The sequence below is a fragment of the Medicago truncatula genome, chromosome 2, assembly GCF_003473485.1.
Source record: "Medicago truncatula cultivar Jemalong A17 chromosome 2, MtrunA17r5.0-ANR, whole genome shotgun sequence".
In the NCBI taxonomy this organism is placed as follows: Eukaryota; Viridiplantae; Streptophyta; class Magnoliopsida; order Fabales; family Fabaceae; genus Medicago; species Medicago truncatula.
In genome coordinates, this window is record NC_053043.1 from 21,353,454 (window position 1) to 21,369,088 (window position 15,635).

Sequence of the window (15,635 nt, forward strand, 5' to 3'; positions counted from 1 at the left end):
ATAATTTTCATAAATAAGTTAAAATAAGCTCGCGTTACTCTTTTTCTAGTAAGATATTATTCTAGATTATTCTTATTATTATGAAATACCACACTTAAATAATTTTGGGTTAAATATGTTTTTAATCCTTATAAATATGTCAACATTTCGTTTTAGTCCCTCTAAAAAATTTCTTCAATTTTTAGTCCATATAAAATTTTCAATAACTAGTTTTGGTCCTTATTTTTAGGTTAATTTTTGTATTTTTTAATGAAATTTTGCAGAAATGTCTAGAAAATTGTAAATATCTTTTATTTTTAGAATTTTTTAACAAAATATAATTTAAATATGAATTTTTAACCGTACAAAATATAAAAATACATATTAAATTCATGTTTTGTTAAAAAATTCTATTTTTTTTTGGGAGAGATTCTTATAATATTATGGATTTTTCTGCAAAGTTTTATTCAAAAATATGAATTCTACATATGAGTTTACTTTAAAGGAGGGACCAAAAATGAAGATTGAAAATTTTTTAGGGACTAAAAGTTGAAGAAATTTTTTAGAGGGACTAAAACGAAAAATTGACATATTTATATGGACCAAAAACATAATTTTATAAATAAGTTAAAATAAATCCCCCCTTAGTGTTACTCTTTTTTAGCAAGATATTATTCCAAAATGTTCCTATTTTCATGAAATTTTATTAACTTTTTAATCAAAACCATATAAAATATTAATAAAAAGATACAAATTGTTTAATTGAAGAGTATAAGTGTCCTCGTGAATTTAACTCAATTGGTAAGGAAATAAGGACAATGCATACTATATGCAAGGTCCAGATTCAAACCCTAACCACCACCAAAGAGAAGAAAAAAGAATAATAAAAAAGGCAACCCTAAATCTCTTTACATATATATTGTTATGTTATATTATAGATGACTTATAATCCAGTAACATTCATACTAACACTTCGTGTGTCTATCTGTTTTTTTTTTTACTATGTTAACACATGTATAATATAAACAATGTGTTCTTAATTTTTTTTTTAAGGAAAACATTGTGTTCTTATAAAATTTTGATTAAAATTATTTGTATAGATGTTTGTGAATTTTAAATAACAAACTATGCTTATATTTTACTAACAATATAACAAATTTAAATAATAACTTGTAAAAAAAAAACAAATTTAATAAAAATTCTTTTCTTTTTTAATAACAGCAACAATATATGTAAAGAAAAATTTGTTTAAAGGTAAATTGATTTAATGAAATATCCAGCCCATAAGAAATCATATATTCCCTTTATATTTTGTTATAGATAAAGACTAAAAACTAATTTGCAAAAAAAAAAAAAAAGAAGCTAAAAACTAATTTAACCAATTAGTAATTATAATTTTTATTATAGATGGATAACAGCTCACACACACAGTACACGATAGTTAATTTGATTTGAACAGATTACACAACTCATTGGCAATTTTTTTGGGAGAATTTAGTTTGTTACTTGATTCTTTATTTATTGAATTTTTGTGTTTGAATTAATAAATTTGAGAAGCAATTTAGTTTTAAACAAAGTCAATGAGTCTTTGTTACATTGAACTGAACCTAAGTTCTAATCCTCAAATTCAAATCTCACTCTTTGATATTTTGTTTTGAGAATCCCACTTTTATTTTACAATAACTCTTTCTCCTCTTAGTCACTATTCTTCTTAATTCTTTCACAGTCCACCTAAGAAAATGATGAACAACACTCTAACAACAGTCCAGGGTATCCCTGGGACATCAAATCCTTCTCAACCTCAGGACATGACTGCTAACCATACTCATGTTCCTCCTCGCCGACGAAGTGCACCACGTAGCGGACCAATTCCTATCCCTTTCATATGGGCAACCAATCACCGAGCAAAAATCCACAACCTCAATCATCTCTTACAAAACAAAATCTTTAGCATCACCGGCGATGTTCAATGCAAGAGTTGCCAAACAAAGTTTCAAATGCCGTTCGATCTGCGTACGAAATTCGATGTAATCTCTCAATATTTGGTTACGAACATGAACACCATGCATGATAGGGCACCAAAGATCTTGATGAATCCAAGACTGCCAAGATGTGCACATTGCAATCAAGAAAACAGTGTGAAACCGGTAATTGCCGAGAAGAAAAAGAATATCAATTGGTTGTTTCTATTGCTGGGACAAATGCTCGGTTGTTGCAAGCTTGAACAATTGAAGTATTTTTGCAAGTACAACAATCATCATCGAACCGGTGCCAAGAATAGAGTTCTTTATTTGACTTATTTTGAATTATGCCAACAACTTGATCCTTCTGGACCCTTCAATGTTCGTTGATCGGTGAGCAATATGGTAGTACTTTTTGCTTGATGGTCTATGATTTTTTTCCCTGTCATGATTTTAGTTAGTTTTTAAGGTGTGTGGTTATTTGATTTTCTTAATTTGCAACTCTTAAATGTTTTTACGGATCTTTTTCGTAGTCATTTTATGTTTTTTTATGAATCTGATTCAAATATTTACATGAAAAATGCTAGATATCAAGAATGATTTATCAAGAAAATTCAAGAATGACATGACACAATAATCACCCTTAAATTTCAGTCTCATTTATTCCTTTCATAAAAAAAATAAAAAATACATAACACCCACCACCCCATGATTTCCGGCCCGACATAGATTTTATTGGTTAACATTAATTTCAGTACAATTTCTTGATAAAATCTAAGGGTGATTATTCTACCATGTCATTCTTAAATTTTTCTTGAGAAAATTTTTCTTGATATATAGCATTGCCCGATCAAAGTATATGGTTTTGTGTTGTATAATGATGTTCTTTGCATTTTTTTTTTGTTTGTTTTGCTTACGCTAATAAAATCAGTTTTTGTTAGGTTAGTTGAGAATAGTTAGCAATTAAATTAGGTACTACCTCAATTCAGGTTAATATTTGTTTAACATAGTTAAGCACTGTCCACTTGATTCCATCCTTTAATACAAAGCTTCTCCTCATACGCACGACAACATCAATTTAACCGCTAAAACAAACACACTATTAAACACCTATGTTTAAGTTTACTAATACTTAACTAGAATCCTTAACACCTAAAAGAAATTGAGGTTTTGTCCGAAATTTACGAAACTAGTATAATAACCCGTGCCAGCACGGGGAAATAAAAAACTTTTTTTTATCATATGTATAGATTTTATATTTTTGTTATCTTAAAGTTATAATTGTGGTTATAATTTAAATTCGATATGAAAAATATATAATCTTATTTTTGTATATATTTTAAAATATCTAAACACTGCATATAACGATAAAAATATTTAGATTATTATACTTGTACTAATTATTTGTAGTATAAGATGCACTCATTGTTAATCTTAGCATATGTAATTTTCTTGCAAAAATACGCCGATGTACTGTGTAATAATATTTGTTGACAAAGCGTATTTTATTAATCATAAAAACTAAAAAATATGTATTTTTTTTTTATATAATAGTCATTGTCACATGCATACACGTAGTCGGCAAATGCAAACCTTTAATTTTCTACGGGTGTGTATAAATATAGTTTGGGCTACAGAAACGCCAATTGTTATTTGTTGTTAATTTTTACAGAACAAATGGTCTAATGTAAATATTGTATTTTAGGGTAACAACGATGTAAAAAAAAAAAGGTTCCGCAGATAGTTAAACCTGAAAAGTGCATTAATTAATAGTAAATGGCAGGAGGATCTGCTTATATAGAAATTGCATGTCTATAATGACCAGCACGCCTTGCAAAGAAATTAAAAATAAAACGACTTCCAAACAATAGCCAACTTTGGTTTTATAAATTATAGCAACAACAATTCTAAAACATAATTAACCAATGATCATACTTTTTGAAAAACTTCACGATACACAACATTTGTGGTCTCCTTGCAAACATTATTATCTTCATCCAGGATGAGCAGCTTCAGACCTTTTCTTGAAGTTACTCGAGAGACAGCGACATAGAGTTGTCCATGCGTGAACACAGGCTTAGGAAGATAAACCCCCACTCGAGATAAAGATTGACCCTGACTTTTATTTATTGTCATTGCAAAACAAAGCGTCAATGGAAATTGCCTGCGCTTGAATTTGAAGGGTAGTCCTGGATCACTCGGAATAAGATTCATCCTGGGAATGAATACGCTGGTACCTGCCCTTTTTCCTGTAATTACGGTAGCAGCTATCGTGCTCTTCCCTAGATGTGTAACTGTCAGCCTAGTACCATTACACAGTCCATTGGCCTGATCTATGTTTCTCATCAGCATAACTGGACATCCCACCTTTAGCTTCAACCTGTGATTTGGAATTCCAGAGCTCTTAATACCATTAAGAAATTCCGGCGTGAACCACTCGCTTTGGACATCAGAATTTTCACCCGATCTACAAACAGAATCAGAGCTTAAATACTCTTTCTCTTCACCTGGAATCAGCGACATCATAAATTCGTTAACATGCTCAACTGAATCAAGCGTTGGTGCGAGTATTCCCCTTTCTTGGAAAAATAGTTGGTCACCAAGGTTATCATTCAGATCGGGATATACAAAGTCTATAAGCGACATCAACGGATTTGTTGTGTCCGATATCAGCAAATCTTCAGGAATTTCTACCTTCATTTCACCATTCTCATCCGAAGCATCGTTGCCGTCTCCAATTGAGAGTATCCACTTGCCGAAATTAGCAATTTCTTCCTGATCTGCAGGTACCGAAGATGCACCCAATCTCATATTAACAGTAAGCCTCAACACATTACAATAAGCCCATAACTTTGACGAATTGACGGAGGCATCAACAATATCCGGCCTCGTTCCTCCTCGGACAACAGGCAATATCTGCCTAAAATCACCACCTAAAACTACGGTCATTCCACCAAAAGGTTTAAGCGCGTTTAGGGGATCATTCTTGGACATGATATCACGCAATGATCGGTCAACAGCCTCAAAACACCATCGGTGCATCATTGGAGCCTCATCCCAAATTATCAACTTTGCAGCACGCACCAAGTCTGCCCTAGGACTATCCTTTAGCATCTTAAGCGATGATGCCTCATTAATCTCAACAGGGACTGTCAGCGCCGAGTGCGCGGTTCTTCCACCTGGTAATAGAAGAGCCGCTATACCGCTGGATGCAGCATTCAATACAATTAACCCCTTCGATCTAACAGCAGCCGACAATGTTTTCCATATAAAGGTTTTTCCCGTACCACCGTAACCATATAAGAAAAAAAAACCACCGTCGTCAGAACCAACTGACTCCATTATCTTGTCATGCACACATCTTTGTTCATCAGTCAGCATCAGTAACATATCAGCGTGTGTCTTTTTCAGTTCATCTTTGTTGTAACTCAGCTCATCAACGATAAGCTTGTTTGTGAAAGTTGGCATGTCTGCTGCGTTTGGCCTGGGCATAGATTTGAAGCCAGTAAGCGACCGTCCGTTTTCCTGAAGCAACATTTCAATTTCAATCAAACACAGGTTCTTCAAGTGATCATCACCGATACGCAGATCTGCATATTAAATGTAAAGTCACGAAATTATTATTAACACCTGTAGAAAAATGATAGTAAGAGAATATATGCAATGCAACGGAAGAAATGATATTAAAGTTACGGCTTAATTCTTAATCGAAAAAGCTTCTTTCAGCTTAACTCGAACTAAAAAAATAAGCTTGTTTGTTAAGGTTTTCCCAAGCCACTATTTTTTTAACGCAAAAATAAATAGATGGAGGAACTACTACAAATTGATGTCATGAATTCTCACTAAAAAACAAATAATGGTGCTTAGATTTCGTAATAAGTACAATAAACAATACCTGGAATATTCAAACGCTTCCTACGTTCAAATAAGATACCATCGGACAGTAACTGCCATGTCGCATCCCATACTACATCAGGGCTCGTCATTGTGCTAGTGGTTAAGAGATGCACAAACAACCAACGCAATTGATGGCCCGAACCTAACTCAGCATTTTCCGTGATACCATCTATAAACTCTTTGTCGTCATCAAGTAATCCCAAAGCTGAGCATGCTTCCTGGAACGTGTCATAGGTATGTCCATTAATCGTTTTTATGCAACTATATCCCATGCAACCCTTCTGAACAGTCAACATTATCCTCATGTAGTACAACTCCCCTATACCAGGCGGCGTGTAATGAAGTCTTCCAATTTGATATCCTGCTTTACGTGGCTGCCACCTTTTGTCTTGCTTCTCATAAGTAAACCTTGTTGGAAATTCAGCATATGTTAGATCGCGACCGCCTACATACTGACGATTTGCTTCAAACCATGCGAGAAACATTGTCGACGCTTCCTCGTTATACATCACCACGTCCTCAATGTCACGATAATCATCATATAGTACTGATTGTTCATTATGCAAATGAAACGTTAGTTTCAGAACAGGAGGCCATTTATGGTGTATATCAAAAGCAAATATCCTCCAAACAGCCTCGCAAGGTGAAACATAACGACAATCATAATACTCTTTTATTTCATCAACCGGCTTGGACTTATCACGCTTCTCACCGTCAACAGACAACTGCATCAATGCCTTATCAGGGCCTTTGTTCACGTATTTGAAAAGGTACTTGATGGAGTTGGATTTGTTACAATATTCCACATTTACATGACCTCCGTATCTAATGAGAAGATGTGGATTGTATGGGACGACATAGCGATTATCCAATTGGACCCCCTGCTTGTCAACATGTATCCCAAAATCGCGACGTTTGTACCTCGGATAACCCTCGTCGTCTATCGTCGTAGTTCCCTTAAAATCCTTCGGATAATATTTCGTACATCTTCCCCTATCCATGCAAGGCGAGAAAGGACGGGCACCACCACATGGCCCGTGCATCATATAAGAAGAAACAGCATCATAAAGTCTTGGATAAAGTGTACTGTCAGGCAGCTCGGCTGATATGATCTTATCAATGTCAGCACCCGTCTTTAGTTTGTTCTCTGAACTCAACCATACCAAGATATGAGCATGCGGAAGACCTCTTTTTTGAAACTCGACTGTGTACATGCCTGCCAACAAAACATTAACCATTAATACAGTTGACAATAACAACACAATAGTTCGCACTCGAAAATAACGTGACTATGACCTGTTTATTACGAAGACAAAAATGATGTCATAATTCATTTCAAGACGAAAATGGTGCAATAATTTATTTAAAAAATAAATAACCATCAAGAATGTATACCGCATAGTATTACAATGTATACCTTCTTCAATTTATTATGCAGACAAAGACGGTGTCATAATAATACTTGAAAAATAAATAAAATACTACTTGAAAAATAAAGAAAATACTTAAATAAAATACTACCAATGTTACAGTGTATACCTGCGTCAACTTTGCCAAACAATTCTTTCTTCTTAAAATCGTCCATCAATTTATCCAACTTCATTTTGAACACTCGACAAACAATATCAGGTCTATCAGACGCCTTTAAGTTTCGTTCTTTAAGAAAATCTTGAATTTCTCGCCAGTTTGAATTGCACGTGATTGTTACGAACATATCGGGATATCCATATTTCTTACAAATTGCCATTGCATCCTGACAATTATTAAACATGTAACGCCTGCCACCCGTAAAGGACGGCGGTAACACTATCTTTACTCCAACGTTAGACGCATCAGTTTCACCCCTATCCATTGCCTCATGCAAACCATTCAGAATGCCGCACCTTATGGTCTTTTGATTGTTTCTAATGTACCTCAACCGTTGCGATTCAATCATAGTATAGCAATCAACAGAAAATTGTTGCAGCAATCTCCTCGAGTTAACAATGTTGCCATACTCAACGACCCTGTCTTGCATTCTATATGCAATCCATTCGCGCATGGTTACCGTTATCCGTGTCCGCTTTTGATTTCCATGGTCAACAGCTCTAATTGGAATATTTGTGCTAAATCCATCCTCCCCGCGAGGAAACAACAGAGGATATTGTAAAGGTATGAAATAAGGCTCAGTTTCATACAACCTCTTATACTCCCCGACCGCATTTCTAGCAACAATATCTCTGCCATTTTCCATATCATTAGAGTCACCAATAATTAGAGCAGCAACTTCGTCACATGTCGGCAGATTGTGCATCCTCGCGTCCCGTGTACGTCTTCCAAGCAATCTAACCGAAAAGTTTGGCGTTCCACCCTGTTCCACATGATCCCGCACCTGACGAAATTTTTTTGCATATTTATTAAACGCGTCAACCATTTCCTTAAGTTCCTCCACCAAACCTGTGTCGACTTTATTAACAGAATCACCAGAACTGCAACAGTTAAGTATAACTTAATTTTATTAGTCTATTATAGATAGTTACTGGTAAAAAATTAAGAAGAATAAAAATAAAAATAAAACCTGAAATGTTTGACTCTGTTGGCGGTCTCGTTACTTGTATCATATATATACAGCTGGGCAAACTTAGGAGTTGAACCCTGATCAGGCAACAAACCGCCCATCCGATGATAATTTTGGCCACGCAGTATGAACTGCGGTGGACCACCTCCGTCGTTTCTGTCACGCTGTATCTTTCCACCAAGAGAAGTAAAAGAAAACATGCTGTTGTAAGATCTAATATTTTGAAGATAATTTGTACTTTTTGCATGGTTCCCATTCATTAAATTGTATAGCAATTCAGGTGGTTTTTCAAGTATCGGCAAAAGGACCTTGCCCTTCATGCAACACAAAGAGAATTTTGCATTTCTAGCCGTCATATCCTGTTCCGCGCGTTCTTCAAACCAAACACGTGACTTACAATCCCTGCATATTACCACTGGATCACCGACATCCAGAGACACTGCAAAGAAAATCATACGACATAAAAATTTGAAAGCAACAAAGACGTATATCTTAGAATGTTGAAGACAGAAAAATATGCTCGGGATTACATTCGCATTCGGCTTTCTCGTATATAGCAGAGTGATGCACTGAACTAAATTCCTCGCCGGGCGACCCTGAACCACTTATAAATGTCAGTTTTGTTCATTACATAATAGAAAATTCAATCGAACCTTTTCTTAAATAATGCTCTCAATTTCATATCACTAATTGGCACCTTTATTCGTATTACCTGGAAGAGGGCATCCAGTCGGATCTGTTTCGACCACAAAGTCATCATCATACTCAAACCGGTAAGCATTGATAGAAGCATTGTTTAAACTATCACCCATGTCAGGACCAGCACCTCCCTTCATGTAACGGGCTACATAAATATTCAATAAAAAATAATAAGAAATACATTTGATCAAAAAAATTGACCATGTTAGCAATTCTTAATTGCAACAATATAACAATAACCATATATGTCTTGTATATTACCTGTAATGCGTGTATTAGTTGTGCCGGAAGTTTCACCATGAAAAAAATTCTTCTTAGATGTTCCTAGTAAAATAAAATAAAATTAGCTCTAGGTAATATATATGTCAATTAAAATTTATAATATCAGCAGTCACACCGCAATTTACATAATACGGACATGTATATAATGATAAAATAACCAATGTGGCTAGTCGACATGTAGACCCAAATGTACATTTATAAGGTTTTGATGATACCATTGTATAAAAAAAATAGTATTCGTTGCATACCTGTCGGAACCTTTCGTTTGTTGAAAGTAGACTGTGCGGCTATGTGTTTTCTCTTTCCCAAAGTTGTTAGATCAAGAATTCCATTCTGATCAAGAGAGGAACCTGCAACTGAATAGTAAAATAATACGATGTCGGGGGCACATAGTCAGTTACACATTCAAGTATTATTTGTTAGAGATGATTCGTATTTTTTGGTACAATCACACATTCATGTTTGTGTTAGAGGACCCTGTAACTGTAGTTTAAAAAATTCAACACACAATGTATATATGGAAGTGAGGATGTTGAGTCCCATTTAATTTTGGTAATCAGAACCATTGCTGCAGATCACACTCATGCTAACAACAGGTTATAAAAAAACAAAAAAAAAAATATGAACTGGGCTCACTTTTAATCATGTGTTTACTATGATTTCATTTTCAGACATGTATTAACACAACAAATTTCACTGCGATAAAATTCACAACACATTACCTCTACATCATCACTTGGAATGCAGGAAAGAAATATAACTATAGGCGATATTCGTGATGTTTGCGAACGAAACTCGTCGCGAGATATAGCATCGCTCAAAAAAATATATTATGCATCAAAGCAGAAACATACTGAAAACACTAACCATTTGTAACATCTGATAACGGCGTATTATTTTTCCTATTAAGTGCAATTATCATCTTTCTCCTATCACGCGCTGCTTTGCAAATAGACCTTTTAATACTGTCACCCTGGTTATGTGAATTGTCCAACACTGTGTTAAAAGCGCAATTCTGAAACCGATCACGATTGACAGACGAACCTATAGTGCATACATCAGCAATGTCTGAAGTTCCCCCCTGTATAGAGTTCTCCTTAGATGTTCCTAATATAATTAAAAAAGTTAATTCTACTTATTACATATGCCAAGTGCAGTTTACAATGTTATCATTAACACCGCAATTTTTTTAATACGAATCTCTAGTTAATAACAAAATAACCAATGTGGCTAGTTCTTTCAACAAAAAAACAAAAAAAAAATACAAAACATTGTGGCTAGTTGACTTGTAGACCCAAACATATGTTTATAAGGTCCCGATTGTACCATTGTATAAAAAAAGAGAGTATATGTTTATTACCTGTCGGAACTTTTCGTTTGTTGAGAGTAGATTTTGTGGTTGCATGTTTTCTCTTTCCCGAATTTGGTAGATCAAGAACTCCATCTTGATCGAGAGAGGAACCTATAACTGAGTAGTAAAATCATAATGTTGTCATGAGCTGGTACTTAAAATAAAAACATTGATGAGTTCATCACTCCCATTAAAAAAAATAATATTATACATCAAAGAAGAACATGCCGAAAACACTTACCATTTGTGACATCTGATAACGGCGTCGTATTTTGCACGTTAAGTGCAACTTTCATCTTTCTCCTATCACGTACGGCTTTGCAAACAGTTTTTTTAATGCCGTAACTCTGGTTGTGTGAATTGTCCACCACTGGTCTAAAAGTACAACTCTGATAGTGATCATGATCGACAGACAAACCTATACTGCGCATATCAGTGGTGGCTGAAGCTGCCCCCTGGATAAAGTTCTCCTTAGATGTTCCTGTTAAAATACGAAACAATCAGTTCTAGTTATACTATATGCCAAATACAATCTATAACACCATAAATTACAATGCAATTTACATGTTACATACCTGTCGGAAACTCTTGTCTGTTGAGATTAGATTTTGCGGTTACATGTTTTCCTTTCGACATTCGCAACTCAAGAACTCCATCTTGATCGAGAGAGGAACCTACAACTGATTAGTAAGATCACATTGCGACCGATGTTAGTAAAAAATAAAAACGGTGATGAGTTCACCACACCCAGTTAAAAATTAAAACTATACGTCAAAGTATAAACCAACATTAAAATTCTAACCATTTGTAATTTCGGAAAACGGTCTCGTCTTTTGCCTTTTAAGTGCAATTATCATCTTTCTCCTTTCACGGGCGTCTTTGCAAACAGACTTTTTAATGTCGTTACTTTGATTTTGTGAAATGTCCACCGCTGTTTTAAAACAACAACTCTGAAACCGATCACAATTGGAAGACAAACCTACAACTAAAATAGAAGATTCGCATTCAAAAATTACATCTTGTTAGCAGTGGTGGTTCTTCTTAGGAGCGTAAAGTAGACGCTGCTCCCCCAATTTTTTTAATTTTTTTTACTTTCTTATACTACAAATGCAGCACTCAGCCGCTTGCCCTCCGCGACTGTCAACATCTTATCTCTCATTAAGACTCCTTCTCAAATCACTATGTAATTGTAGCATAATCTCAATCAAGTGAAACGATCGCGTCGTAATGACACTTTTTTATTTCAATGTATTATACATGACATGAACTCCATAAAAAAATTTAAATATGTTATGTATGTATAATACAGATATTTGGTTAATCCATTTTTAAGTTTTCCCTCCTCAACCTAATATTTTGAGCAAGATCCGCCACCGGTTGTTAGAATATTAATTCCGTTTGATCCAAAAAGACAGGTCATATAACCTTTTTGACAAATATTCATCTAAACTTGTTTAAAACCTCGGTGAAAATCTAATAATAACAATTATTCATCTAAATTAAGTAGTACACGAAAATATAAACAAAAATATAAAGCTGACCGGTAGCAACGTGTGGTACTGATGTGCTATCACAAAGATAATCTGACGATGACCGAGGCTGTTCGACAACCGATTTTCTACACAACCTCTTATAATCGATTATCATCTTTCTCCTGGCACGTGCAGCCTTGCATAATGCCTCATCCATGTTAGGGATATGGTAACGGTGTCTTTTCATCTAAACTTCGAACAAAACAACACCAAATATGAAAAGGAAGATTTCCACTACAATTTTAGAGTACCCGTAACACTTTTACATCATTATATGCAATGTACCTTTGATGAGAAAGCACAATGATAGTGGGATATTACTATAAATAATTTCCTTGTTTCCATTTTATGGATAACAAACATCCTTTTCCAAATAAAAAAAATGACTATTCCATTAAAAAGAGCCTATTTTTAATGAATCTTCAGGATTAATTGATGTGATATATAAGGGAAAATTTTAATGATTATGATAGTAATATCGTAATTGTCAATATTAGATGGGTTTCCACCACTCTATTATGTTGGATCATCAAAACAGAGGATTGCCGTATAAAGCAAAAGATTTACTCGCGAAGGCTCGGCGAAATCAATTCCTTAACTCAGATTTTATTGAAGAGAATACACAGGGATGTAGCTGAAAAAATTACTTGATTAAAAAAAATTAAAAAAGCCACATATTCTTTTTCTAAATTAAATAAGTTAAATCAAAAAAGGAGAAAACTAACCTCGATCTGTTCATTCTTCTGTTCATTCTAAAATTGATCAAAATAGTTAGACACTGGTAAATCTGGATCATCTTTGTTTCAGAATCTAAAATGAATTTAATTTTGGGTTTGGAGAATTTATCAGAGGAAGAAGTTAAATAAACCTGAAATGAATTAATTTTAGGGTGGAAATCAATATGACGAATAGAATGTTTTTATTTTTAATTTCACTCATTTAGTTTAGAAAAAGAATAGGTGGCTTTTTAATACGGGAACTTCTACGGTACACTCACAAAATGAGGTGTACCGATACTCCTACTTCTTAATTATATAAATGAACGATCATTTTTTATGTATTAAATATCTATTTGTCAATATTTATATTTTATAGAACAACATTTCATAAGAAAAAACATCATTTAATTGTTTATAAGAATCATAGTAACTTTTTTTACATATTATCGTAAAAAATAATGAATGTTCTCAATTATGAGTGATAAAAATTTAAAAAAATAAAAAATTATTTCGTTGACACATTTGATGAATAAGATTTAGTTACTATAATTATAAATGATAAAAAAAAATATTTTTCTTCAAAAAACAACTCATTTAACTATGAATTTAAATAGTGAGTGTATCGGTACACTCAAATATAGTGGGTGTACCATAGAATTTGCCTTTTAATACTGGGTCAAAATTGATCAAAATGATTACTATTACAAATGGGTTAAAACATAGGGACTAAATTTTTCATCCTTTTTAACAGGAGACTAAAATTGCAACATTCTAAAACTTAAGGGGTTAAAAGTACCGTTTAGCCAAGTTTTTAATGAAATTTATTGACACAATATTTCAAGTACTACCATAAAATTCCACCCCCCTTTTTTTTTTTTTGCTAGACTACAAAGGCCTTTTATATATTCAAGACATGCAAACAATATTTCACTAAACGTGATAAATCCAAAAGTATTCAATTTTTGTAAACTTAATAGAATTTCATATCTGATAGAACTTGTCATTGCAAATAAATTATACATCATCAATGAATCTTAGGCCTAATACGACACAGGAACTTATGGTGAACGCTTGGAGACGATGACAAACCCTTTTCGCAAATACAAAGGACATTTGAAGATCAGTACATCACCAGGTTCAATACTATTTGCACCACAGTAGCTTGCCCAACCTTTCCCAAATATCAACGGAGACGTCAGCTCTTCAGGACATATTAGTCTCACAGGAACAGTACAACTTGATGGTCCACAAAGTTTGAGATATGTAAGACATGTTTCCTTGAGGAATTCACCAAAATCACATGGGATCTTCTAAGATAATAAAAGATAATACATTAGCAACTCAAGTGGGTCGATAAATAAACTATTACAAAGAAACCGAATAAAAAAATGCATTAGAATAAAAAAGCTTAACCATGGGTGATGAAGTTGCATTACGACCGGTTAGATGAATTTCGAATGTACGATAACAGGACATCGCAGTGCTCATGGTATGATAAGGAGGATATTTAACGTTGGTGACCGAGTTGCGCGTCACTAACATTTGAAATTTATCTCCACCAATATATTGCAGAACAATTATCCTGTCGCCAGAAAACTTGTAAAAATCCCGTAACCTACTCCATCCATCAGTCAACAGAGGTTTCTCAAACGACCCATCAAAAGTAACACGGTGCGTAACCCCATTCCGATCCAATAAACTCCATTGATCCGGAAGCTGGTAAAAAAACTCAGCAACAAAAAACGGGTGCAACTCGCCGACATCCTATACAAAAAAGGCTATATGTAAAAATAAAGAATTAACAAAATCAAACATATTTTACACTGGATCGATACGACAGTGTGATGTAACCTGATTTTGAACATGCACCATATAAAACGTTCTTTTAACGCGTTTGGCAAACGTTCGTGGCCAGTTCAATATCGGCATCCCTTTGACCCTCAGACACAAAACATCATTACAATATCGCCTGTGAATGTTTGGCAACATGGGGTATATATTTATATAGAATGTAACATTATAAAAGGAATATACTCCCGTAAAAGAAGTGCAATCAATTAATTGCACCGATTTAGAATTAATTCTTACCAACAATTTAAAGATATTATGCTATTATTTTGGTTATAAGAAGATATCCAATGTAATTGCCAATTAATTACCGATGAGAGACAATAGAACAACACAAACAAATAATAGCCAAAGGGTTAAATAAACAAACATATAATTTAATAATTTTATTGTGTGCCATTACTATAAAACCAAAACATATGAAATCAAACATTTCAAATAATTGTCCATCATAGAAAAGTTGTGAATAGGCTTGCAAAACACGTTCAGTTCAGAACAAATCATCAGCTCTGCTATGAACCCACCATAAACAAAGGAAATGTAAAAGAAAATGTTAGACATCGTTGAGTTCAGCCACCAAATCATCAGCTCTGCTATGAACCCACCATAATCAAAACCATTTAAATTTCTTATCATAAATTCCTTGTAAGGCAGATAATGTCCACTCCACAAGTCCCTTCACATATTTCCGAAGTAGGAGGCAATGGTAAGAAATGAACGGCGACCCGATATTATTTTTCCAATCAGCAGGACCAACCCATAGACCAGCAAGACCAAAGAAAACTACTTACTTGCAAGGCATACACAAAC

General features: G+C 34.1%; 2 protein-coding genes across 2 annotated transcripts; one reads left to right on the forward strand and one right to left on the reverse strand.

Annotated features, from left to right (window-relative positions):
* The first annotated feature begins 1,718 nt into the window (after window positions 1–1,718).
* Window positions 1,719–2,330, forward strand: LOC11418274 (uncharacterized). Its single transcript, XM_003595458.1, has one exon. It carries the CDS (start codon window positions 1,719–1,721, stop codon window positions 2,328–2,330), a length of 612 nt encoding a protein of 203 aa, XP_003595506.1.
* Window positions 2,331–4,701: 2,371 nt separating this feature from the next.
* LOC112419378 (uncharacterized) lies at window positions 4,702–12,415 on the reverse strand. Its single transcript, XM_039830995.1, has 14 exons — window positions 12,268–12,415; window positions 11,302–11,400; window positions 10,968–11,207; window positions 10,736–10,843; window positions 10,243–10,482; window positions 9,624–9,725; window positions 9,355–9,417; window positions 9,107–9,238; window positions 8,925–8,990; window positions 8,395–8,833; window positions 7,377–8,305; window positions 5,836–7,053; window positions 4,792–5,530; window positions 4,702–4,720 (listed from the first exon to the last, which is right to left on the reverse strand). Exons 1-14 carry the CDS (start codon window positions 12,413–12,415, stop codon window positions 4,702–4,704), a joined length of 4,542 nt encoding a protein of 1,513 aa, XP_039686929.1.
* Between the last annotated feature and the right edge of the window lie 3,220 nt (window positions 12,416–15,635).

Coding starts and splice junctions, on each gene's coding strand:
- LOC11418274 (XM_003595458.1), top strand. CDS start 1,719: ATGATGAACAACACTCTAACAACAGTCCAGGGTATCCCTGGGACATCA.
- LOC112419378 (XM_039830995.1), bottom strand. CDS start 12,415: ATGGATGAGGCATTATGCAAGGCTGCACGTGCCAGGAGAAAGATGATA. Junction 11,208..11,301: donor CAGACAAGAGTTTCCGACAG/GTATGTAACATG, acceptor GTATTTTAACAG/GAACATCTAAGGAGAACTTT. Junction 7,054..7,376: donor GTTTGGCAAAGTTGACGCAG/GTATACACTGTA, acceptor TTTTGTTGGCAG/GCATGTACACAGTCGAGTTT.